Source organism: Empidonax traillii, unplaced genomic scaffold (assembly GCF_003031625.1).
Source record: "Empidonax traillii isolate 1590-97213 ecotype Southwest subspecies unplaced genomic scaffold, ASM303162v1 scaffold2385:size25366, whole genome shotgun sequence".
Classification (NCBI taxonomy): Eukaryota; Metazoa; Chordata; class Aves; order Passeriformes; family Tyrannidae; genus Empidonax; species Empidonax traillii.
Window position 1 is genome coordinate 1 of NW_020957578.1, and position 25,366 is coordinate 25,366.

At 55.7% G+C, this 25,366-nt stretch overlaps 1 protein-coding gene and 1 long non-coding RNA gene across 2 annotated transcripts; both read right to left on the reverse strand.

The window, feature by feature from the left end:
• Positions 1–2,135: 2,135 nt before the first annotated feature.
• LOC114071882 (nuclear respiratory factor 1-like) lies at positions 2,136–24,510 on the reverse strand. Its single transcript, XM_027909767.1, has 4 exons — positions 24,332–24,510; positions 22,915–23,039; positions 18,495–18,644; positions 2,136–2,309 (listed from the first exon to the last, which is right to left on the reverse strand). Exons 1-4 carry the CDS (start codon positions 24,451–24,453, stop codon positions 2,146–2,148), a joined length of 561 nt encoding a protein of 186 aa, XP_027765568.1. The 5' UTR covers positions 24,454–24,510; the 3' UTR covers positions 2,136–2,145.
• Positions 14,677–15,035, reverse strand: LOC114071883. The gene is made up of 3 exons (XR_003574104.1): positions 14,830–15,035; positions 14,778–14,781; positions 14,677–14,688 (listed from the first exon to the last, which is right to left on the reverse strand). It is a non-coding gene; the product is annotated as an uncharacterized LOC114071883 (long non-coding RNA).
• Positions 24,511–25,366: the final 856 nt, after the last annotated feature.

The window sequence follows — 25,366 nt, forward strand, 5'->3', positions numbered from 1 at the left end:
CAGCTCAGCCCCCGGGGGGGAGCAGGGGGTGGTGGTGGGGTGGGGATGCTCCAGCATTCCCGAGGTTTCCATCCGGCCCAGGTTGACGCGGGAAGAGGGAAAGGAAGGAGGGAACTTGCACACGGGAAGGATTAAAGCCCAGAGCACCCCCTGGACAGGGAGGGGCGGCTCAACATCCCCTAAATCCCCCAAACAGGAGGGCTGGACACACGAATAGACACATTTGTAACAATTTATTGAATGAGGCAATAATAGACACTGGGAAAACAAGGAGGGGGTCCATGCTCTGCTATTTTCCTGGGTTTCGTCTGGTTTTTTTTTGGGGGGGAGGGCGGGGGGGGGGGAACCTCTGGGACTAAAAGAACCTCATTTAATCGCCAAAGAAAACACGGACTTGAAAAGCCACCGACATCTGCACCACGAGCATAGAAAAATAATCATTAAAAACCAAAATCAGCTGTAAGTTGGAGAACCAGGACTGCTCCTGTGGAAAGATCTCCCTCCCCTGGAAAAGGACCCAAGAACTATGTACAAAGAATGCTGGAAAGGGGGTGGGGGGGTGGGAGTGGGGTTTGGGTGGTTTTTTTTTTTTCTCCATATAAAACAAGTAAATACAAGAATCTGAAAACTCCCTCAGAGCGAGACGGGGGGAACTTGAACGGCCACGTGGGGATGGGAATAAAAAACACCCCAAAAAAAGAACCCCCAAATTAAATCCCGTGGGAACTGCTGGGGGTGGGGGTGGGATGTCCAGTAAAATTCCACCCCACCACCCCCCCTCCAAAAAGAAATCCCCTTGAGGCTTTTTTGAACCCTCCTGGGAAGGATTTTGGGATTAAAAACCCTGCTGGGGGAGGCACAGGGAAGGACTAGGGGCGTGGATTTGGGGTGCAGAGGGTCCCCTACAAAGAGGGGGTTCCCAAAGGGAGGGTTCCTCAAAGGAGTGTCCCCAAAAAGGAGGTTCCCCAAAGGGGGGGGGTCTCCAAACCCCAAAAGGGAGGGTTGCCCAAAGGGGGGGTTCCCCAAACCCCAGAGGGAAGGGTCTGCGCTCACATCCCCCCACTACCCTCAAGCAAAGCTTTTCCCATGGGAATCTCCAGGGCTGGGAAGGGGAGGCTGAGGGTCCTGGGAAGGGGGAAATGAGGGAAGTGGGGAGGGGGATGAGCCCGAGGCGGCTCTTTGGCGAGGAAAATCCTGGGGACGTGGTGGGGACGCAGCCAGAGCCCCTTCGGAGGCGCTTCCGCTCCGGATGAAGAGCCACAAACCCGGGAAAATAATAATAATAACAACGACGACGACGACAATAATAATAATAATAACAAAGAAAAAACCCCAGGGGCAGAATGGCAGGTACTTTCAGAGCAGAGAAGTAGGGGCAGGTCTCCAGTGTGCACCAAGGGGAGCCGGGCGGGGCAGGCCGGGCCCTCCTGGAGGAGCGTCCATCCCTTCGGGAGGTGCCACCCCCTGCAGTCACACGTGCGGTTTGGTTTGGTTTGGTTTGGTTTTTTTTTTCCCAGGAGAGGAGTCTTTTCCCAACTTTCTTTTTTTTTTTTTTTTTTTTTTTTTTTTTCCCGTTCTGGGTGGGGTTTTTGTCCTACAAAAGTCCGTATTAAAAGCGATCCGTCCCTGCTTTGCCGTGCCCGGGAGGGGCCGGGGCAGCCCAGGGTTGTCCTCGCTCCCCGCCGGCCTCGTCCTGCTCCGTCCCACGGCCGGGGATGGGGCGGGGGTTTGAAAAACTGGGCTAAAGGTTTGCTTCCGTTTTCTTTTGAAGCCAAAAGTTACAATGTGGCTCCTCCGGGAGCGGAGCAGCGCTACAAAAAATGCACTTTTTTACACCAGCATCCTCTGCCAGGATCTCAGGACTCTTCCTCGGTTTTTCTTTTTTAGTAATTTTTTTTTCCTTTAAAAAAAAAAAAAACCCAAACAAACAAACAAACCAAAACAAATAAAAGACCAAAAAAAAAAAAAAAATAAAAGGTCAACGAAACCTGTTTTTTCTTTTTGTTGTTTTTTTGTTTTTTTGTTTTTTTTTTTTTTTTATGCTTCCAAAGCTGGGAGACTCCGAACGCCACCTGATTTCATCTCTGGAGAGGAGTAAAAAAAAAATCTGCAGTCGAGTAAAGAGGCTTGGGGACTTGCTGCAGGTCACTGGTCCAGGGTGACCACCTCCACCGCCTGCCCGTCCATGGTGACGGCCGTGTCCGCTATCCGCGTGGTCACCGGCGCCATCGCCACCTGCACGGGGCCGTTGCCCTGGGCCAGGCTGGTCACCACGGTCTGGTACATGCTCACCGGGATCTGCACGAGCCCTGCGGGGACACAAACCCACACGGGACGGGTTGGAGGGGAAGGGGCAGCCCGAGCAGGCCCCGGAGCTGCTCCCAGGGCTGGATCCCTCTGCTCTGGAGCCAGGCTGGGACAGCTGGGGGGGATCACCTGGAGAAGAGAAGGATCCAGGGAGACCTGAGAGCCCCTTGCAGGGCCTAAAGGGGCTCCAGGAGAGCTGGAGAGGGACTGGGGACAAGGGATGGAGGGACAGGACACAGGGAATGACTTCCCAGTGCCAGAGGGCAGGGACAGATGGGATATTGGGAAGAAATTGCTGGCTGGGAGGGTGGGGAGGCCCTGGCACAGGTTGGGCAGAGAAGCTGTGGCTGCCCCTGGATCCCTGGAAGTGTCCAAGGCCAGGTTGGAGCAACCTGGGCCAGTGGAAGGTGTCCCTGCCCATGGCAGGGGTGGCACTGGATGAGGTTTAAGGTCCCTTCCCACCCAAACCATTCCATGATCTCTTAGTGAGACTTTTCATTCCATGTGTGACTTCCAGGTGGGACGGGAGCAGGGGTGGGCTGGGGTGGGGTTGGGGGGAACCCCGTGAGCTCAGCCCACACCCCGGGGCTGTGCAGCTGCAGGGAGAGACAAGAAGGGTGAGGAGGAAAGAAATGAGATTCTTTTCGGAGCAGGATCCCAAAGCAGGCGTGTTTGGGGGTGGTACAGCAGGCACAGCACAGCCAGCCCTGTCAGGCCCAGTTTCCTGCAGACAGGGATTGCTCCCACGTGTTTCTCCCACATCCCCCAAGCCCACCAGTGACACCCACAGCCAAGGAACACTCCTCCAAAACTTCTTCCACTTGATTTTCCCAGAGCTGGGAAATGTGGGCTTGAGGAAGGGATAAACTTGGCTTCTCCCACCCCCTGCAACTCTGCAGGTCACTCCAACACCTCCCCCCTGGTGGCACATGGAAGGATCCCTGTGGATCAGGCACCAGTCCTGCCCGTGGGCTCCTGTACAACCACTGCCAAGCACGATTCCCTTCCTCCAGCTGCCCCTCCATCCCAGCCAGGTCCTTCTCCCCTCACACGAGACAGGGAAAGGACAGAGTGGGACCAACCAGCCCTGGCCGAGCCAAACCTGCCCCTGGCACCAGCTGCAGGCACTCCCACATTTATAGTGTGTCTGGCACAGAACAGAGAGAAAGCAAAGCCAGCCCCCATTTCAGCCCTTCCCTGACCATGGATGGGTCTGGCAAAGCAGGAAACACCTTTTTCCCAAGGGTGGCTCAGCTGCAGGAAGGGATGAGATGCCCCTGGAGCTGGGAAAGCTTTGGAGCACAGAGGGAAGTCCCAGTTGTGTCCCAGCCAAGGTGACAACAAAACAAGGAGGCCCCCGAGGGTTACTGTGAGGTGAGCGATGGAAAGAGGTGGAGCAAAGAGCAAGGAGCTGGTACAGCCCCAGGGAGCCAGGCAGGGCACAGGAATGGCAAATCCTGCAGGCTGGGGGGACAAACTTCATCCTTCCACCCCTGCCTTGGGGGGATTGGGAACAGCGAGGCAATGTGGGCATTCCTGAAAACATCTGCCCCTTTGCTGGGGGAAAAAGCAGCTTTTTGGGGTCACCACAGAGGCGGCAGCAGCAGCGGGGGGGCAGTGCCTGCTCAGACAGCACGACCTGAGTGAGGCCCCCCCGACAAGGCAGGACAGCCCCTCGTGGTGCAGCAGGGGCAGAGCCTGCCCTGCCAAGGGCACTGATGGGTGCCTGAGGGGGCACAGCCTGGGCAGTGTCCTCGGATAACTCGGTGTGCAGACAGGAAAGCTTAGGAGGAGTTAATCGTGCTGCCCAGGGGGGTGACCCGGCTGGCCCAGCGCCTGCTGCTCCTCCAGCACCCTCCTCCGCTGGCACCTCCCCTGGCTCCACGGGGGAACATCGGGGGTCCCCACGCCCCAGGGCTGCCCCACGCCAGAGGGGGGCATAGATCATATCCATACCCAGCCCAACCAAGGAACTGCTTTCCTGGTGGGATGGTCCAGCACTGACCTCAGGAGAAGGTTCCAGGCTCCCAGGGTGCTTCCAGGAAGAATTTTAGGGAACAAAACTCTGGAAGGAGAGCTGGGGCTCATCCCTCCTGGAGCGAATCTCCCACCAGGGCCTTCGGGAGAAGGCAGCACGTCCCAGTTTAAGCAGGACGTGGGCATTTGGCCTGGGATGCACCTCAAATTCCCCCTCCAGACCAACGAACCAACTGAGCCCGTGGGGCTGCGAACCCGGAGGAGACGGACAGAGCTCCTGAGGGACACATGGACACAGAGCTCCTGAGGGACACATGGACACAGAGCTCCTGAGGGACACACGGACACAGAGCTCCTGAGGGACACAGAGCTCCTGAGGGACACACAGACACAGAGCTCCTGAGGGACACAGAGCTCCTGAGGGACACATGGACACAGAGCTCCTGAGGGACACATGGACACAGAGCTCCCGAGGGACACATGGACACAGAACTCCTGAGGGACACAGAGTCACCACGAGCCCCACGGACCACAGACACAGGCATGGCCCCTCCACGCTGCCAAAAACGGGTCATGGGGACACCTGAGGGATCACGGAATCCGCTGGGCTGGAAGGGACCCACCAGGACCAACCCAAGGGGGTTGTTTTTTTGGGAAAGGCCGAATTAATTCAACCAAGGTTTGGCTGAGCACTGCCAAAAATGGGTGATGGGGAGACCTGAAGGGTCACAGAACATTCTGAGCTGGAAGGAACCCATGAGGCCCAACCCAACTGGATGGGGTTTTTTTTGGAAAGGCTGATGAACTCAGCCAAGGTCTGGCCACGTCTTGGAGCGCCCGGAAGAGCGGGGAAGTGTCCGTGAGAGACGGCGCCGCACAGATCCCTTTCTGCCAGGGATTAAAGCAAATCTCCTCAGCTCTGACGTAGCCACCTTCCTGCCAGGGGTGGGAAGAACCCGAAGGAGGAGAGGGCTGGGAAGTCTGTGGGCATTAGGGCAGAGCTGATCGCCCTTGGGAGGGACACGATTAGAGTGCCGAGATGCCGTAATCAGGTCTGGGATTGGCCCCGCGCTGCATCTGCTCAGACCTGTGCCCTGATTAGCCCTAATCTAGCTGGCATATGTTAATCTAAAGCGTGGATTTCAGACCCTTTCAATTGTATTAAACCCAGGAAATCCATTAGACACAAAAGTCCCGAGTCTTTGGGAAGCTGCGTGTCTGTGGAGGGAGCGCTGCGAGGAACAGGCAGGGAACAGAGATCCCATGGGATCAGGGACAGCTCAGACCTCCTGCCTGGGGAGGGACAACAGCAGAGCTGATGGATCACACCCTGAGCAGCACAGACCGTGGCCATGGAGCCCTGGGAGTGTCCAAGGCCAGGTGGACAGAGCTTGGAGCAGCCTGGGATAGTGGGAGGTGTTGGGGTTGGAGCTGGATGGGCTGTAAGGTCCCTTCCCACCCAAACCATCCCAGCATTCCATGGCCTGAGCCACTTTAAACCACCAGGCACTGAACAGGAGATAAGGATGGACTCAGCCTAAGACAGCAGGGAGAAGACAGAGTGTCCTGTGTCCCTGAGCAGGACAGGATTCCATGTCTGGAAGGACTGGGAGTGGGGGACACAATAGCTGGGGACTTGTCCGTGCTGCACGTGCTGTGAGCAGGTTTAGGGTGAGGAGGGGTTAGAGCAGGGCAGGGACTGGCACTGATGATCCCAATTCCCTGGAATTGGACAGCCAGGGGCAGCACAGCTGGTGCTGCTCCTGAGATCCAGGGTGTCCAGAAGCACAGCCAGCAGCAGGGAGAGGCATTCCCAATGGACTGGATGCCGAGGTGGGCACACCTTGGACACCACAGGGCTGAAGGGTGTCTGCTCTGACCTTCTGCAACCCCTGCCAGGGCCAGGAGGGAGAGACTGAAGTCTCTGAGTCCCTGTTAGAGCTCTGAAGGCCTTACAGTGCTCACACAACCATGGGAAAGGCTAAAGAGAGTGTGGAATTTCCCACTGGACTCCCTTGGCTGTTGACATACGGCTCACTCAGAGGGCTCTGTGTCCATCTCCTCAGCTCTCACTGAGGGAAACCAGCAGGACTGTGCTCAGCATGACCTGCTGAGCCATTGCCCTGCAGATATTCCTGCCCAGGCACCAGCCTGAGGAACCCAGCCCAGATTCCCGTGCTCAGGAATGCCCCAGCACACAGTTCAGGAGATCCCATCCCATCCCCACCTACAATTCAGGAGCAAGGGTGACTTTGGAGGATGAGATGGGGGAATTCTCAGGGACAGGAGAATTGTAATGCAATGCAAAGAACTGAGCAGGGAAATGAAAAAATAAATTAGAATCAAGCTGGAGGGACCCCCAAACCCACAATGTTTGCCCTCAGTGGGCAGCAGAAGGGAAGAGCTGCATTCCCACATTTAAATACATCCAGGCTGCTGCAGGTGAGCAGGGAATAACGGTCTTTTCCGAGAGTTTTTCCATGGGACAGAGCAAGATGAGCTGGAGATGCAGCAGGGAAAGCTGCACTAGGTATTAGAGGTGGGGAAAACCCCAGCCAGCAGCTCAGTGCGAGGTCAGTGAAAAAACCCCTCTGACCATGGAGAGGAAGAACCCACCAAACCCAAAGTGTCCCTCAAGACACGAGGTGCTGCGGGGACACCACGGATGGGATCTCAGCCCAACGCCCAGCGCAGGAATCAGGCACTCCAGGAACACCACCCCACTCAGAGGGGACAGGGGAAGCACCAGACATCCCTGAACTCCTTGTTTGAGAGCAGCTGAACTGTCCTGTGAAGGCTCAACCCCCACCTCCCACCCCCTCACCTGCATGAGCATCAAGGACTGACGCAAATCAGATCATTGGAAGGATTTTCCCCATCAGAAAATCCTGCCCCTGGATCCCTGGAAGTGTCCAAGGCCAGGCTGGACGGGGCTTGGAGCAGCCTGGGATGGTGGAAGGTGCTGGGGCTGGAACTGGATGATCTTTGGTCCCTTCCCACCCAAACCATCCCCCGATTCTGTGACGGTGACAAATCACAAAAAGCCTGTCTGAGGGGGTTTTTAAGCCCCTCAGTTGACACCCTGAGAACTCTCCAGGCACACAGCAGTCCCAGCTCTTCCCCACAGACCCTCTGTGCCAGCTCAGCTCCAAACACAAAGGCTTTTCCTCCAGTCTGCAAAGATCCCCCATCACCTGTCTTTGCAAGAGCTACTCTGGTCAAAACCACAGCAAGGAGCAATTTAAAGAGGCACCTGAGGTGACACCATAACCTTGACTCGTCCTGGGAACAGGAGGTAAACACAGGACACAAAAGGTGCAACATTCCCATCAGCAGAGAGGCAGGAAGGACAACCCTGGAGCCACCGTGCCCGGTCCCTCAGCCTGTCCTGGTGTCACCCCCTGCCCAACCCTGCCAGGCACTTCATCTCCCCTGAGCTTTGCAGGGCAGGCCTGGCCGTGGCACTCAGTGCTCTGGGCTGGGGGACAAGGTGGGGATGGGGCACAGGGGGGATCCATGGGCTGGGAGGGCTTTTCCAACCTCAGGGATCCCCGGGGTGATTCCTTGGCTCCTCTGGATCTCTCACAATGAGCTCTTCCCTCTCATTTTGGATGCCTGGATTTTATCTGTCTCCAAATGTCAGCTCCCTTCTCCAGCTGGGAGAGGGCAGCTCATCCCACCATTCCCGTTTCCTTCCTCCCTGCGAGGGTCAAAGCTCAGCCAAGATCTGGAACATCTTTACCTGAATCTTCCTTTTTTCTTCCAGATCTTTTTTGAGGGGCTTTGAGTTTTTGAGATTTGCTTTGGGTGTTGAGGGATTTTTTTTTTTTTGAGTTCTTTCTTTTTAAGTTGCCTCACTTTGAGACCAAAACACAGGGCTGGGATTCCTGATTTCCAGGAGGGGGTTTTTTGTATTTAGGGATTTTTTTTTTTTTGAGTTCTTTTTAAGTTACATGGGGCTGGAATTCCTGATTTTCAGGAGAGGTTTTTTTTTTTTGTATGTGGGGATTTTTTTGGAGGGGTTCTTTTTAAGTTACATGGGGCTGGAATTTCTGATTTTCAGGAGAGTTTTTTTTTGTATTTAGAGTTTTGTTGTTGTTGTTGTGTTTTTTTTTTTTTTTTTTAGTTCTTTTGAAGTTACATGGGACTGGAATTTCTGATTTCCACAGGGATTTTTTTGTATTTAGGGATTTTTTGGGGAGGGGCCAGGGAGTTCTTTTTAAGTTGCAGCACTTTGAGACCAAAACACAAGGCTGGAATTCCTGATTTCCAGGAGTCTCCGATGCTGGAGGGGATGACCTACCATGTGACACAGACAGGGAATCATCTCCTCCCAGGCCAGGGGTGTGTCTACCTGTGGAGAGGAGCTTGTCCCTGGGCTCCAGGGATGGGAGCTTAGTGGATAACCCCCCTAAGCCCCCGTGATGAGCTGGCTTTGCTCTGGGCACGGGGCACACCTGAGAGGATTAAAAACCCATCCTGCTCCATCATCCACGCAGGAAACACCGATAAAAATAGAGGGAGAGCAGCAACCCCCCCAAGCCCTGCTCCACTCAGGCCTGGCTTCCCTCACAGCCCATTTCCTGCCAAGAAAAATTATGGAGCAGACGGGGCTTGTCCATGCCCAGCTCTTCAGGAATTAGGGATAAGAAACACCTGAGAATAAATTAGTTTGCTCCTGCTCTCAAAAATCAAGGGTTAAACCCGACTGAGATTCTGAACAACCTGTCATGCATTTCCATAAATCCTGACTTCCCTGCTGTGCTTTTACATCCACATTTTCCAGGGGAAAAAGTGCATGCTGAGACTGATTCTTACCCCCCTTTTTAAAGCAGCTTTTAGTGCCCTGTATTTTCTGTGGGGTTTAATTGCAGGGGGGAAGGAGGGCAGGGAACTGCCCGAGTGTTGTACCACTTGTCAGGATGCCTGACAATAAAACGTGGAAAAGGCTGAGGAAAGGGCAAATATTCCAGTTAAGTGGGGTAATTAATGTATCCAGAGCAAATCCACCCTCTTGGGGGAATTCCACAGGCGAGGAACACCCCAACATCAGGCAGGTTAACTGAGAGGTTCCTGACTGCACAGAGCACTGTGTGTGCAAACAGCAGGTGAAGTGGGAGGTGAGGATAAGATATTTGTGCTGTATTTTACATATATTTAAATGAATTACTTAATTGGCCCAGAAATGAGAGGAGTAGAATCCCCCACGGAGCAGCTCGGGCCACTTCCAGTAAAACTCTCCATAATTCCTGGGGTAGAGGGATGACAGATGAATGAAAAGCTGCCCAAGTGGGATCTCCCTGTATCCCATGAGCACGAGGCTGGAAAGTTCCTGAAATGCAGGCCCTGGCAGGAGCTCCATGGATTTCAGGGCTCTGGATCTGGTGGAGCTTCAGCCGGTGCGGAGCTGATGGATCCCATGTGAACAGGGACATTACCAGGCACTCCAGAGCTCTCAGCACACGGGGATAAAGCAGGCATTGTCCTGCAGGAAGGCAATCTGTAACCAGATAGGCCCTGGCTCCAGCTAAAAGCCATTTCCCCAGCGTTTTCCTGCCTCGTTCCGCAGGAACTACAACACAGGGCACATTCACACCAACCCACGGGCTCTCTTCCCCCAGTGTCCCATTGGTGCCTCTTCTCCAGGGAATTCTTAACCCACCAGAGGTGCTGAATTCCCAGCACAGCTCCTGGAGCAGGAGGATCCTTTGGGAAGGCGCTCCAAGCTTTCCCCTGCAGACACAGGAAGCTGCAGCTCTGGTGTGTGTGCCCGAGCCTCCCCACGCACTGGCTGCTGCTCCAGCCACCAGCAGGTAAGTCCCCTTTATCTCACAGGGGGGAGAGGGGCTGGCCACAGCCCCAGAGGGTCCTTTTGCCCTCCTCCTCAAAGCACATCCTCCAAATCCAGCTCTGAGAGCATCCCTGCCACACGGACCTGTCGCGACGGCGTCACGGAGCTCTGGGGTCTTTTACAGGACAAGGGGCCTGTCTGGCACCTGCAGGACCTGCCCCATCCTCAGCAACAGCTCACAGTGGGAACGTGTCCCAGGCTCTGCCAAGAGCAGGTTTTTACGCTCCACATTCCTGCTGTTTCCTCACCCCACCGTCTCCCGCTGCCCAGCAGCTGGGATGGGTTCCCAGCTCCCTGTCTCTCCTGGTAACACTCGTTCCTGGGATGCTGCTGCCTCTGGCAGGTTCCTCCCCTCTCAGCTCTGCCCAGCTGCTGCTAAAGAGGAAGAAGTTTGGACTCTGGGCTGGGGGCTGAAGCACCCGGGCAGGGCCCAAGCTGGGTGGGACGGGCGGGAGGGAGACTCTTGGAATGCCAGGAGAAGGCCAGGATGGGGCAGGGGAGGAATGAGCTTGTCTGCCCTAAGCAGGGCTTTTCCAGGTGTTTTGTCCCTGTGGCAGGGAGACTTGTGGCACGTGGACCCACGTGGATAAAATTCATGAGGAGAGTCAAGGGGCTGTTTGTGCAACAGCTTTTCCTGTCGCTTCCCAGGGCAGGGCAGAACAGGCTGGAAACGCTTCCCGAGAGGGAGAGGAGCTGTGGTGGCTGGAGAGGATCATCTGTGATTCTCTGATTCCATGATCCTCAGGTCAGAGCTGCCCTTGCTGGCTGTGGGAATGCCCTGGCTGTGATTCCATGATCCTCAGGCTGGAGCTGCCCTTGCTGGCTGTGGGAACGCCCTGGCTCTGACCGCAGATCCAGCAGTGCCAGAGCCCATCCCTGACACACAGACCCCAATACCCACCCAAATCCCAGCCTTGTTCACCTCCCACAGCACTCCAAACCTCTCAACACTCAACTCCTACTGGGAAGTGCAACCCAGATGTTTTTGTTTTGGCAAGGAAGACACAGCAGGAACCTCAGAGCAGATTTGGTCCAGGCTGCAGTGCTGCATCCGTGGGTTGGAGCAGCAGGAAACCACCACTTCCAAACTCCCTGAGGGCTGGGATCGAACACAACCCCCCCTCAGGCTGCTGATCCCTGGCACTTCAAAGGAGCTGCAGCTCCCACATTGCTGCCAGCAATAAAACTGCACTTCCATTAGCTCCGTGTTCTCCACGGACACACGGCAGTCCCACCCCGCACTCGCCAATTAAAGTCCCCTAATGCTTGGGAGAACAAAGCTGGGGGGATTTTCCCTTCCTGATGGGAAGGGATGGAAGGGAAGAGATCAGCTGGCTCAGGGGAATAGCAGAGAGCCTTTCACTGCGAGGCCTCACATCCAGCTCCGTCCCAGGCCAGGGACAGCAGATGGTCCCTCTGGAAGGGACTTGCATGGAATAAGGGATGGTCTCAGTGGTTGGATAGGTTAGTGCAGCCCCAGACACACTGCTGGGGGTTTCTGGGGGAGAAACCCTGGCATTCCGTGGCTACAGAGCAACCTCTGCCCACCTGACCAAAGGCACCTCGTTCCTGTAGGGAATGAGGGACATCATTGCTGCCCGTGGGCTGCAGGAACCTGGATCTGAGGCTGACACTGCCTGTCTGAACCTGTCATCAGCCCCTTGGCCTTGGCAGCACCAAAACCCCCTCACTGACCTTCCCTTGGGAGGTTCTGCAGGTTAAAATCGTGGGGAAGTTCAGGGATCTGTGGCAACAAGGAGGGAAACCCCCAGGCATGAAAAGTTCCCTATGATCTGTAAGGTATGGGAATAACAATACCATGATTAATTTTAAGCCAATTCCAAGCCAGTGCTCCCTCAGCCATTCCCTTCTCAGAGTCTGTGTCCCCTTCAGGGCACACTTGAACTTCCCATGGGAAGGCAGAGAGTCCCTCGAGTGTCCCTGGAGCAGAAGGGGTGGGACACCTGAGCGTGTTGCTGAGAGAGGAATTTGTACAAGGGAATAAATTAAGCCCAAAGATATGGAGGGTGCAAAGAAAAAGTCAGATATAGGTTTAGAAATACCACATCTGGTTTAGGAAAAAATTCAGAGGAAAGCACTTGAGGAGAAATGGCTTTTTGTAATTCCTGGAGCCTGTCTGGCAGCTCCACGGAAGCACCTCCTGGAAGCACGTGTGGTGCTCCTGACCTGGCTTCTGTGGCTCCAGAGCCATCAGCTGGTGGATTCCTGCAGCCAAACTGACAGCAGCCATTCCCGGGAAGCAGGAGCCACCCTCCTGCTCCGGCCTGGCTGGGCAGCGCAGGGAAAATAGGGCGATTCCCCGGGATCCTCCTGCCCAGCTGTTTCCTGGCTGCGGATTACCCCGTCACATGAGCTGCTTTACAGCAAAGCCAAGCTGTCTCCCTGGGCTGAGAAGGTCACTGGGAGACAGGGGCCTGCAGGGACAAACACATCCCTGCCAGCTCCTTCCCAAAGGGACGCCCCAGGCAGCGGGAAGAGCGATCCCCACTCACCAGAGGGCAGGGAGAGGTGCTTTTACCTTCCAGCCCTTTGCCCAGCCTGGGCTCACCAAGGAGGGATATCCCAGTGTTCTACCTCGTGCTGCCATTTCCCAGGCTCCAGTCAAAGGGCTGGAAGCTGGAAAAATCCTTGCAGTGCCAGACTGACCTTCCCTTGCTCGTGTGCCCACCGGTGTTCCGGACAAGGCCACCCCAGTGCCACCAACCAGAGACACCAAGGGGGAGCTGCACCCCCTGCACAACCTCAAAGCACACCCAGGTCAGTCCCCTGGCAGGAAATGTCCTCTCCAAACCCCCAAACCTGAACAGCAGGGCTGGTGAAGAGGAAGGAGTTTCACTTGGGAATCAGAAAGTTCAGTGGAGCCACTGAGGGCAATGAATTAACCCGGCTGTTTTCAGCAGGGCTGGTGGGCAAGGACAACATTCCAGCCCCGAGGATGCAGCACAGGGCTCTTCACTGTGCCCCAGAGGCACCAGACACATGGAGCTGTGCTTTTAGGCTCTGAAATCAGCCCCTGCTCCGGAGATCCAGCAAAGAGGATAAATCCAGGCACAGAGGGATCCTCTGGAAAAAGCAACAGAGGAACTGAGGAGGGCAGACCCTGCTGAAGCAGCAGCTTGGGAAGAGGGGCTGAGCGCTTCCTAAGGCAAGGGAAGCAAATCCTGAGCTGATTGGAGATGTCCAGGAAGTGGGAATGCCCAGTCCAAAGGGGAGCAGGACGTGAGGGAGAACAGAAACCACAGGTAGCTCCACAGGGAGGAAACTCTGACCTAAAACACGAGGGCAAGAGGCAGAAAACCTCAGAGCTCGGAGGAACTGAGGTGGGGAAGCCCCAACTCCCAGATAGGGTGCTTCTCCTTCCACTGGGTGCCTGGGGGTGGGGGGAGAGTTCCCAAAGCCCATCTCACTTCCTGGGATGCCCCCCCCAGCCAGAACAGCTTGCTGGGATTCCAGCCAGCTTCCCATTTGGATCGGGTTGCACTCTCCACTCACCCACAGCCACTAAGGGCCCGGAGCTCCCAAACTGCCCCGGGGGGCAGAGGAGCCTCCAGCCACCCCAAACAGGCACCATCTTCCACAGCTCTGCAGTGAGGGTGGGCAGGCCCAGCCCAGCCCAGCCCGTGGGCACAGGGGGAGGCAGGAACAGGGCCCTGCTGTGATGAAACAGCAGATTGCAGCCCAGCCCTGCCCCACGTGGGGCTGCAGGGAGGGGGGATTAGGGAGCCCCTCTCCATCTGCCCTGATTCAGTGGAATCACAGGCTGCTCCCTCGCTTCCCAGAGCCCTTGGAATGGTTCAAGGGGCAAAAGGAGCCCAGCACAGGCAGGAAAGAATACGGACACCCCCAGCTTTGCCTGTGGTCCCATCACAGGTAGGAGAGAGCACTGACACCCCCAGCTTTGCCTGTGGTCCCATCACAGCACGGGTGGGGACCAGGTGGTGCTGCTTCCCTAAGCAGGGAAAAAAGTGCACTGGAAGATGCTCCAGCTGCCCCCAGCAGGGACCACGCCCCACCCTCACCCCCTGGCAGCGAGGGGGCACGTGGGAGCAGCTGAAGAAGCCATGCCCTAACCTCGAGACACGAGTTTTGCTCCGCTCTGGGAAGCGGCTCCCAGGAAAAATGAGCTGGGACCTGTCCTTTGGGACTGCCTGGAGGAGCAGGGTCAGCACAGGCTGTGCCAGCACCACGAAGGTGTCCTTGGGTAAGCTGGGAACCCTTCCAGAGGTGGGCTCAGGAAGCTGCCACACAGTTTGGAATAGGTGGTTCCTGCAGGCAGAGCCCATCCCACGTCAGCTCCATCCCTGGAGCACTGAGAGAGGAGCAGCAAAGCAGAACCTGCTTTCAGTCTCAGCCTAATCTTCCACCCCCCTGGTTCAACAGCCCTGGGTTTGAACGCTCAGCTCCACACTGAGCTCTTCCAGCACGGATGTGTCCAGGAGAAAGCTGCTTTCCCCAGCCTTGGTCCTGCCAGGAGCTCCACCACCCCATCTGCACCCCACGGAGAAGCTCTGCTGGTTGAGCTCTGAACCAGGCTGGGTTAAGCATGGAGGAGGAGGAGGAGGAGGAGGAGGAGGAAGCCTGGAAAAGCACTCAGCAGCATCTGTGGTGGGTCAGAGAGCACTTCCCTATCCCAGTCTGGGCCAGGGCACTGACCCCCTGGGATCAGTGCTCACAGACACCCTCCAGAAATCCCTCCATCCCTTCCCATCCTGATTCCTGGGCTGGAAACAGCGGCAAGCAAGGAAATGTTTGTCCTGCTGACCGCCCTGCCTGCCATTCCTTTCCTGACTGGGTTCAACTACAGCTCTTTGAGGGAGAAGCTTGTCCAAGGATTAAAATCCCCACCTCTTGCAGAAACCCCCAAAAGCTGCTGTAACCAAAGGACCACATGCCCTGACACCCCCAGGCCCCCCAGGGCCTCAGAATGGGGCTCTCTAAGCCAGGTTGGTGGAGATTTCCTCATCATAACCTGGAAAAAACACCCAGAATTTAATGTGAACATTGGTGATGGTGAAGTGGAATGAAAAGTCTCACTAAGAGATCACAGGATCATGGAATGGTTTGGGTGGGAAGGGACCTTAAAGCCCATCCAGTGTCACCCCCTGTCATGGGCAGGGACACCTTCCACTGGCCCAGGGTGCTCCAACCTGCCCTTGGACACTCCCAGGGATCCAGGGGCAGCCACAGCTTCTCTGCCCAACCTGTGCCAGGGCCTGCCCATCCTCCCAGCCAGCAATCCCTTCCCAATCTCCCATCTGTCCCTGCCCTCTGGCACTGGGAAGCCATTCCCTGTGTCCTGTCCCTCCATCCCTTGTCCCCAGTCCCTCTCCAGCTCTCCTGGAGCCCCTTCAGGCCCTGCAAGGGGCTCTCAGGTCTCCCTTGAGCACTGACTTCTTGGAAAAGGAAGGAAAGCAAGATCCAGTGACTATAAATCTCTTATTTCACCTGCCCAAAGGACTCCTCTCAGGGCCCATCCTGCCCTGAGCAGCTCCTTCGGGAGCCACGTGGATTACTGGGGGACTGTGGGATGAAGGAGCAGAAACCTGGACAAGTATCACACAAATACATCCAAACAAACAGGCTCCCAGTCCAGCCTGACCCCCCAGGAATTCCTAAAGCATCCCTTCCATTCAGGGTGCTCCCAGCCAGACCACGTTACGGCTGTTTTGTGATGAGGGGTCACCGTGTAAATTCTAAAACAACAGGGATCCCTCAGATATGGAGTTTCCCAACAAGACAACTCAGGGGATGGATCAATGAGCAGTGCCAGGTCATCTGGATGTTCCAGGGGAAATTCAAGGTCAGCCAATAGGACTTTGGCTTCCTGTTGGGATCTCAGGGGTTGGAACTGCTCCAGGCAGAGCCAGACCACAACTGCCTCAGAGTCCTGCAGCAGACACCAGGCAGCTCCTCTTTTAAAATTGATGGATGAAGAAGAAATCCTGCTCCCTTCCCTCTCCCAGCCCAGAACAAAAGGGAACATATTGCAACTGTGCTGAGGGAGAGAGGAGGCTGCTGTCTATTCCTTTAAATGTAATGTTAATGCCCTGTAATCAGCTTTAATTTTTAAACAGGCCCAGCCCTCCTGTCCATTCCCCCTAATTCAGGACACGTGGAAGGTAAATGGCCTGTGCTTAAACCGGGGCAGCTTCGGCTGTGACAGCTGGGGAGCCTCAGCTGCCTCGGGACAGCAGGGGAGGGACATGGGGAGGGCAGGGGAGGTGCTGGAGATGCTCTGAGGTCAGGGACACGGTGCCAGACAGGGCACAGCTCGTTTGTGGATGGAAACTCTCTGAAGGCAAGGGGGCTGGCAGGAATTGTGGAGGGGCTGAAGCAGCAAAGGGCTTGGGGGGGACGCCCTGCCCTGAACGGAGCGGATCCCTCTCGGGGACCGGCAGGGAAGGAAAGGGCAGAGGCTTTTGGGGGCAGCAGCAGATCAGGCCAGGACTGAGCCACTCCTGGTGTCTCCCCAGGCTGCTGCCCTTGTGTCACAGCTGAAGAGCAGCCTGGAGACTCCACGTGACACCTGGATGCAGGACAGGGGTACAAACCCCCTCTCCTTGTGCTCTTCCAGCACCGTCCCCTTTGCCAAGAGGAGAGGGGCCTGTGGCCCACCCAGACTGTGGGTGTCACACATTCATCATACCCAAATATTTGTCTCCAAGAATTGCAGATTGGTTTGGGTTGGAAGGGGCCTTAAAGATCATCCAGTTCCAGCCCCAACAACTTCCACTGGCCCAGGCTGTTCCAAGCCCCATCCAACCTGCCCTTGGACACTTCCAGGGATCCAGGGGCAGCCTTAGCTTCTCTGGCCAACCTATGCCAGGGCCTGCCCACCCTCACAGGGAATTTTTTCCTAATATCTCATCTAAGCCTGCCCTCCTTCAGCTCAAGGCTGTTTTCCCCTTGTCCTGTCACTCCATGCCCTCAGGAAAGGTCCCTCTCCAGCCTCCCACAAGCCCCCTTTACATGCTGGAAATGCTGCTAGAGGGCCTCCCCGGAGCCTTCTCTCCCCCAGGCTAAACAAAGTGACTAAAACGAGGTTTCCCTGCCCCAAAAGCCGAGAATCCCCAGGAACAGCCACCCCGAGCCACTATTTTTAGCCGCCGTTGGTGGGCAGACAAATCCTAATCGGCAGCGCAGCCGCCTCGTCACCAGTCCCAGGATCAGGCCGGGCAAAGCTGCATGGGGCCCGTGATGACAGCCCTGAGGCACAGGGACAGCCCCAGTGACAGGGACAGCCCCAGTGACAGGGACAGCCCCAGTGACAGGGACAGCCTGGACAGCCCCAGTGACAGGGACAGCCCTGAGGCACAGGGACAGCCCCAGTGACAGGGACAGCCCCAGTGACAGGGACAGCCCTGAGGCACAGGGACAGCCCAGACAGCCCCTCACAGGGACAGCTCCGAGGCACAGGGACAGCCCAGGATCAGTGCCCAGCCATCAGGCAGCACAGCAGCACAAGCCACCAGGGCTGAGCCAGAGCCAGTGGGAATTGGCCCTGGTGGGAATTGGCCCTGGTGGGAATTGGCCCCAGTGGGAATTGGCCCTGGTAGGAATTGGCCCCAGTGGGAATTGGCCCCGCTGGCAGTGCTGGGGCCAGTGGAGCAGCCCCGGCTCCGGGCAGGGAATGTCTGGGCTCTCGTCCCGCTTGGAAAGGCCTGACTGCTGGCACTGCAGTGTGCCACAGTGCCAGCACACGCAGAGCTGACGGGGAGAAGCACACGGGGGTGAGGGGCAGCCAGGTACCCCCTCTTTATGGGGTACAATGAGTGTGCTGAAATCCCGGCATCATCAGGGTCAGAAAGCAATTCCCAGATCAAGTCCAACCATCCCCAGCACCACCAAGGCCACCACTGACCCGTGTCCCCGAGTGGCACATCCATATGGCTTTGAAATCCCTCCAGGGATGGGGGACTCCACCCCTGCAGCCCCTTCCAGTGCCTGACAACCCTTTCCACGGAGAAATTTTCCCTGATATCCAACCTGGACCTCCCCTGGTGCAATTTGGGGCCGTTTCCTCTGGTCCTGTCCCTTGTTCCCTGGGAGAACAGACCCAGACTTGACACAGGTTAAGCTCATAACTGAGGCTTATGCCAAGGTATTTTAGAGTCCATCAAGGCCCCGTTGCTGATAATGATGCATTTCTGCACAGCAGTTTGTCCTCTAGGAAACACCTCTCCCTGTTCCTGGAGCTGCTCAGTGAATCCAGGAATTCCCCACTCATCCCTTTTAGCTTTCCTTGTTGGCTGCCAGCATCTCTCCAACCTTTTCCTCTGAAACACATCTGCCAAACTGATTTTCCTCACCTTTCCTTCACATTGGGAATAAATCCTACCTGTTTCAGGGTAAACCTCCATTAAAAAATTCTCTTCCCACAAGGAAGGCCCTATAACAAGCTTGACTCTTCCCTTCCTGTCCTCCTCGATGTAAGCAAGCTGATCTGCACTTTGCCAAGCTGCTAGCGACTCATTTGGCTCCACTTTCCCTAAAAAAAGGAGATCCAACAGGAAAATCAGAAAACAGTGCTTTTAGAAACCTGACATTTGCAGCCTCTCAGCCTCCCCCCTTAATTTATGATTATTTTCCTCCTGTACAGAACCAGCTCCCAGAGGCTCTGTGTCCCTATCCTGAGGCAGCCCAAAGCCAGGAGAACAGGATCCTGCTGCCTGCCTTCCCCTCCTGGACGTGTTTCCAGCTGTAAACAGCCCTCCCAGAGCCGTGTGGGATCGGGATCCACGCTGCAGGCCTGCCAGGAGGAGGATTCCCCGTCTCCCATCTGCGCAGCCGAGGGTGGGGACAGGTTCCCACCTGACACCTCGCGGGTTTTGTGTGGGAAGCTCGGCAGCCTCAGCCAGGACTGAGGCTTTCCCAGCACTCAAACCTCTTCCCAGCCCCAAGTCACCCCCTGGAGCAGTCATTCTGGGTGGGAGGTTCCCTAAATTCCATGGGCAGCTCGTTTATCCCGCACTAACTGGGAAGATGCGCTCCTGGACCGACGCCGCACCCCCCGGCTTGCGAAAGCAGGGAGCTGGTTAATCCCCCCCTGCCCACGTCAGAGCCCTAATGCTCTTCCCAGCACAAATCCTGCCTCACCCCCAGCCCTAAGCACGGCCCCCCTGGCTCGTGGGGAGAGCTGGGGTTGGATTTTTTGGATGACTTTTGGGGTGGAAGAGGGCAAGGCTCACGGTGGGCTCCTCAGCCGTGCTCCCAGCAGCATCTCCAGCGGCACAGGGAGGGGATACATCAGGAAAATGTGCTCCGGGGACCTGTTGCTGCAGGTGAGGCCCAGGGGGACAAACAAGGATCCACTGGATCTCTGGCTGTGCCGAGCTCAGCTCTGTGAAATTACCTCCCTGCTCACGGCTCGATCCCACATCTTCCCCTGCTCTTCCCATGGCCTGTTTGAATCCCAGCCGGAGCCTGGAGCACCCTCTCACCTCCACAAGGCCCCACACTGCCCCAGGCCACAGCAACCCCGGACTCGTGGGGCACCGAGGCCTTTCCCTGGGCAGAACAGCCCATGCAGGCTCCTTTCCCTGGACAGAACAGCTCGGAGCTCTGCCCTGGCCCTGAGCTGTCCTTGCAGGCAGCAGCCTCATCAATATTTCAGGGAGCAGCCGGGAAGCCCGTGGCCCTGGCAGCTCTTGGATCAATGGCAAACCAAGGGCTGTGGGATGGGGACGCTCCGGCCCCGCTCCTTCCCCATCGAGTTCCCTGCTCCACTCCCACAGCAGCTCCAGAGCTCAGAGCTTCCCCTTCTCCATCCAGCTGGAGGGATAGGCGCTGCCACCCCCCCTGCACTGGCTCTGAGCACTCCTTGGTTTAATGCCAACCACTTAAGGAGGGACCATCTGAGCCTCCAGCCGTGGGGTCAGCGGTTCCCGCATCCCGGCTCCCAGCAGATGCTCCGGAGCAGCCAGGAAACCATAATGCACTCAGGCAGTTTGACACTGCAGGGGGAGCAGGGGATCCTGTTTCCTTGGGCTGCAAATGGAACCCACCACGAGATCAGCCTTGGGTGGTTCGGGATGTCCCCCAGCTCCCTGCAGGATTATCCAGACAGCCAGCCCTGGATTCCAAGGTATCCATGAGCACAGGTTGCCCCTTTTTAGCTGTCTTGGTTGTTCTTGTACCACTTAATTATTATTCGGATAATAACTCCAGAGAATGGGTGGGAAAAGTGCCGTACTGAGGCAGAAAGAAAAGCTAATAAAGGAGAATAATTGCATCTAATGGTTAAAATCAGCAACGAAGCACCTTGTCTGACCCTGATACATTTCCATGGAATCAGGGAATGGTTTGGATGGGAAGGGACCTTAAGGATCATCCAGTTTCAGTTGCTGCCGTGGGCAGAGACACCTTCCACTAGACCGGGTTGCTCCAAGCCCCTTCCTGGCCTTGGACATTCCAGGGATGGGGGTTGTTAAAACACTGTCTCCTCTTCCCTATCAGTAAGATGAGGATAAATTTCTAGTCCTTCCAGTGAAAGTGATGTGGGTAAGGGAGTGGAATTCCTCAGGAAAGCCCTGCAGAAGGGTAAGAACATTCCTGGAGAGAAGCATTTATTGGGAATATCAGCAAGTTAAGGCTTTGCAAACAACATCGAGCAGGGGGAATCTGCTGTTTAATCCTGTCATGGCTCTGGGAGGTGTTCTCCCCTCTCTCCTTCCTGCAACCAGTCGTCCCAAATTACCCCCAGTTCCATCTCCTCTGGACAGAAGGAGTGGTTGTTCCTCCTGCATCAAATAACGGGTGTCCAGGAGGCTGCTCACACTCCCAGCCCAGAGGAGGATAAATCCTCCTGCCGGTGCCGAAGCTGCCGATCCATCTGCTCTCCATCCCCAGACAGAGACAGAGGGAATGGATACCACCATCTCCCGCATCCCTGAGGGACATCTATTAGCTGGTTACGTAATCCAACCACCAGCACGGCGCTTCCAAGGGCTACAAAGCCCTTCCCCTTAATGCCACCGGAGATTAGAGCCAATCGAAGGCGAGTGGGAAGCGGGAGAGGGGCTGCGGGCGAGCTTCTGCTGGCGGAAAATGCTGCAGCCTCTCCCCTTAATGCACTCTAAATCCCAGCTGACTTCCAACTCCGCTGCTAAAAAAAATAAAAAGGAAAAAAATAAAATAATAAAAAAACCCAACCAAACCTAGCCCAGCCTGCATCCTGCATTAAAGTGATACTAAAGCTGGGGGAGAGAGGTGGAGCCACTCCGGGAGGGTGAGTTTCTGGGGGAAGCATCCGGAGGAATCCAGAGCTGAAAGCATTTTGGGAACAGGCCAGAGGGAGCTGGGGTGCAGATCTGCTGAAGGGCACCCACGTGCCCTGCCAAAGCTGATTAGTTGCTGGTTTTGAGCATCCAGGGGCAGATCCTCCCTCCGATAAACAGCCGTCACTTATCGCCCTCCCGGCGAGTGGAACACGACGCACCCTGACCCTTCCCTCGCTGACAGATGCCTTCCCAGCTCCCAGGGCAGGCATTTCTCTTCGTTCCTGCTCCCTCTTCAGGCTGGCTGACTGCACGGCAGGGCAATCAAACCAACTCCGAGGCAAACGCCTCTCCCACTGCCCAGTTTTTGCTCCGAACTGAATGTACCGACGTTGCAAAACCAGCACGTGCCCGGCGAGATGAGGATCTGGAAGGGCTTGGATGGAGTTCAACCTCGAGGTCTCATCTAACCAGATTCCTGCTTTCCATGCCAAGTGACAAGGCAGGAAGTCACTGCTGTGCCACCTGACCTCCTGTGCTTGGCCCCCCTCTCACAATTAACGCCCAAACAGCCCCATCTTGAAGGTGCCATTTCTTCAGGACTTCACCCTCTGTGCCCTTTCTGAGCTTATTTTGACAAACCTCCTTCCATTTAATCCAAATAACCACTGAGTTTCTTCTCTGAACTTGGAAAGTATCCCAGGATCAGGCTGGGATCACCGAGTCCAGCCTATGACCCCACACCACCAAGTCACCCAGCCCAGGGCACCCAGTGCCACGTCCAGTCCTTCCCAGGACACCTCCAGGGTCAGGCAGAAGCTCAGAGCAACTGGAGGCAGTGGATGAGGCACATCTGCACATTCCAGCAGCATCCCTTGAACCAAGTTCCATGGATTTGGTTTTTTTTAATAGGAGATGAGTTTGAGTAGCTGCAAAAAGCCACTAGACTTGGCAGAAGAGGCTCCAAACAATAGGTGAGAAATGCTACAAGAGAATCCCTAAAACTAAAGGATTGATGGTGGGGGCAAGATGGGAAAATAAAGCAGGAGGCAAACGACAGCTGAGGGACCCTGGAAGGTCTCATCTGAACAGAAAAGCTACAGATGCTCAAGAGCAGCCCCCAAACCCACAAAACAAAAGTTTTGAGAAGGGAAGGAAATGAGGAGGTTATAAAATGTTGGTCATTGTCTCACGGGGAAGAGTTTGGGTATTGAGCTTGTTGTGGCACCAACTGGTTGTGTTGGCTGATTGAGGCTGGTCCTCCCTGTGCTGGGCACTGTGCAGATGTAGAACAGGGAGGAGTTTTCCCAAAAAAAAACCCTAAGGATAAAGAGGAGGGAAGAGCAGAGCGACCAGCACCACGGAAGCAAACGAGAGCTCAGTGCCACCATTTCCTTTGGAGGCACAACCTGCTCAGTGACCACCTGCAGCTGGAAATGCTACCAGCAAACTCCTGGCATTTCAGCACGAGGAGAGGCAGACCCTCGAGGTGAGAGCCCAGGAAAAGCAAGCAGAGGAATTCCAGGTCCCCAGCAGCCTTACCATTGGCATCCTGGACGCCGGTGAGGGCTCCGACCGCCGCCGCTGTTTCTCCAGACAGGACAATCTGTCCCCCCCCTTGGAGAGTGGCTTCGGCCAGTGTGGCCACGGCGTGGGCAGCAGCTTCACTGTGGGCACAGAGGGGAGAGAGGACGATCAGGAACACCAAACCCACCAAACAATTCCACTTTAACCGGGCAGTGCATGGCAAGAGAAATCCACCCCAGGCCCAGGTGAAGCAGAAAATCTACACTGGAGGGGGAATGACGTGGGAAGAAGGTGGTTCCAGTGGCCCTTTTGAGTTTGGAGGGGTCTTAGAACATCCCTGTCCTTCGCATCCTTTCACCTGGGGTTCACTAAAACTTTGGGACAATCCGAGAGGTTGTTCCATGTGGCTCCTTCCTGCCCCTGGTTCGAGGTACAAAACTCATCCTTTTGGCACATTCTGGGGCTCTGCAGATTCCAGAGCTATTCCCTTCATCCCTGACTCTGCCAGGTCACCTGGCACTGGGACAGGCTGTGCCCAGGATCCCAGCGAAGAGGCTGCTCCTGGAGCAGCCCTGCTGTGGGAACAGCCAGCAGCAGATATTTGGGAAGCAGTGTAGATGATCCTTTCCTTCCTGCACCCTCCCAGCTTCCCAGAGGCTGCATCTGCACCGTCAGCTTGGATTTGTCTAATCCCCTTGGAAACCCATCTTACACTTTTTGCTTCCACAGCATCTCGGAGCAACAAATTCTACATATAATGAGAAGAAAAACGGAATGATGGTTCTGCACCAGCTCCTGCCCAGGCCTGGCTGGGCGGCCCTTTGGCCTGATGTTGTGAGGGACAGAAAAGAACTGTTCCCCTTCTGTTTTCCTCATGGTTTCATAGACTTCCAGTAACCTCCTTCCCAAGCTGAAGAGGACTGTGGAATGGATTATCCCTGGGCTTTGATCACTCTTGTCCTTCCCAGACTTTTCCTGTTCAAGGGGAGTGACCACTTCTCGCACTATTCCAGATGTAGATGCCACAAGTTAGTCCAGAGGCCTAATCCTGGCTTGTCCTGTGTGCCTTTCCCTCTAATTCCCAAGATTCAACTTCCTTTTTCAACAGTATCTGCTCAGCAGTGATTAAAAATTCCTGACCTGGGGCAGTGGTGGCCCTGGGAGTGCTGGGGGATGGTTGGACACCGTCGTCTCCAACCTTATGATTCTTAAGATTCTACTTCAGAAACACATTTGGGAAAAACCCCCAAAGACCTTTAGGAGAAACCCCACAGATGGAGGCTGTGGAGGAGACTCTGAGCCTGAAGTGGGAGCAGGAATCAGGACCTGTCCTGCAGACCCCTGGACAATGCTTGGCCCAGGAATTCCCTACAGAAAAGCCTCTCTTAAGACTGTCCAGAGGGGAATGAAGAGCCTGGAGGTGCCCCCATACCTGTTGAGGGCCATGGTGACAGTGGCTCCCTGCTGCATCTCCTGGGACGCTGCCACCGCTGCCTCCGCCAGCGACGCCACCGCCTGCGTGGCCTCCGACGCCTGCGTCGTCTGGATGGTCATCTCACCCCCCTGGAGCGTCGCCCAGTTCTGCTCCACCTGCCAGGAAAACACAGCAGGGTTGTTGCTGTACCCGGATCACGGGCTGGGATCTGATTAATTAGCTCTGCTTAACGGCCATAAATAAAACACAACCAGTTCCACCTCAACATGAGGAAGAACTTCCTTCCGTGGAGCTCTGGAACAGCTACCCAGGGAAGGTGTGGAGTGTCCCTCTCCCGAGACATTCCAACCCCAGCCGGATGAGCTCCTGTGTCACCTGCTCTGGGTGATCCCCAGAGGTCCTTCCAACCCCAATAATTCTGGGGTTCTGTGTTTCTGCAGTGCTGGAGCCCCAGCACGGATCAGATCCCTCAGGGAAATGGGCTGTGTTTGCCTCACAGTTTCCATTTGCATCATCCACAGCCATTTTGGGGAACGATCCGTGTTCCCATCTGGGATTTCTTTGTACAGCACCTGCAAATTCCAAGGGGTTTGAGCCAGCTGGGACGTCTCTCTGCTGCTCAATAAAAGATGACGGTGGATGGGAGTGGTCTGTTCATGTACCTCAGGTACTTTCAACTCCCTGACTCCAGACCTTTCCATTAATAAATATTATATTCCGTAAAGTTCACCCATCTCAGCTGCTCATTTCCCACCTTTCTCCGTTTGGGACTTCACAGCTCATGACACAGTGAATGTGTGGCCACAAAACCCACCAGGATGGGAACCAGAAACATGGACTGAACCCACCCACAATCCCAGTGGCTCTGAGCTCTGTCACAGGGATGGGATAAGGAAAGAAGGAGAGGAAGGAGGGCCTTTCCAGGCTCTTCTCCCCACTAACAGGAAGGTTTTGCTGCTGGAATATTTTGAAAGGATCGAAAACAACCTTAGAAATAATCCAGTTGCACCCTGTGGGGAAACACCTTCCACC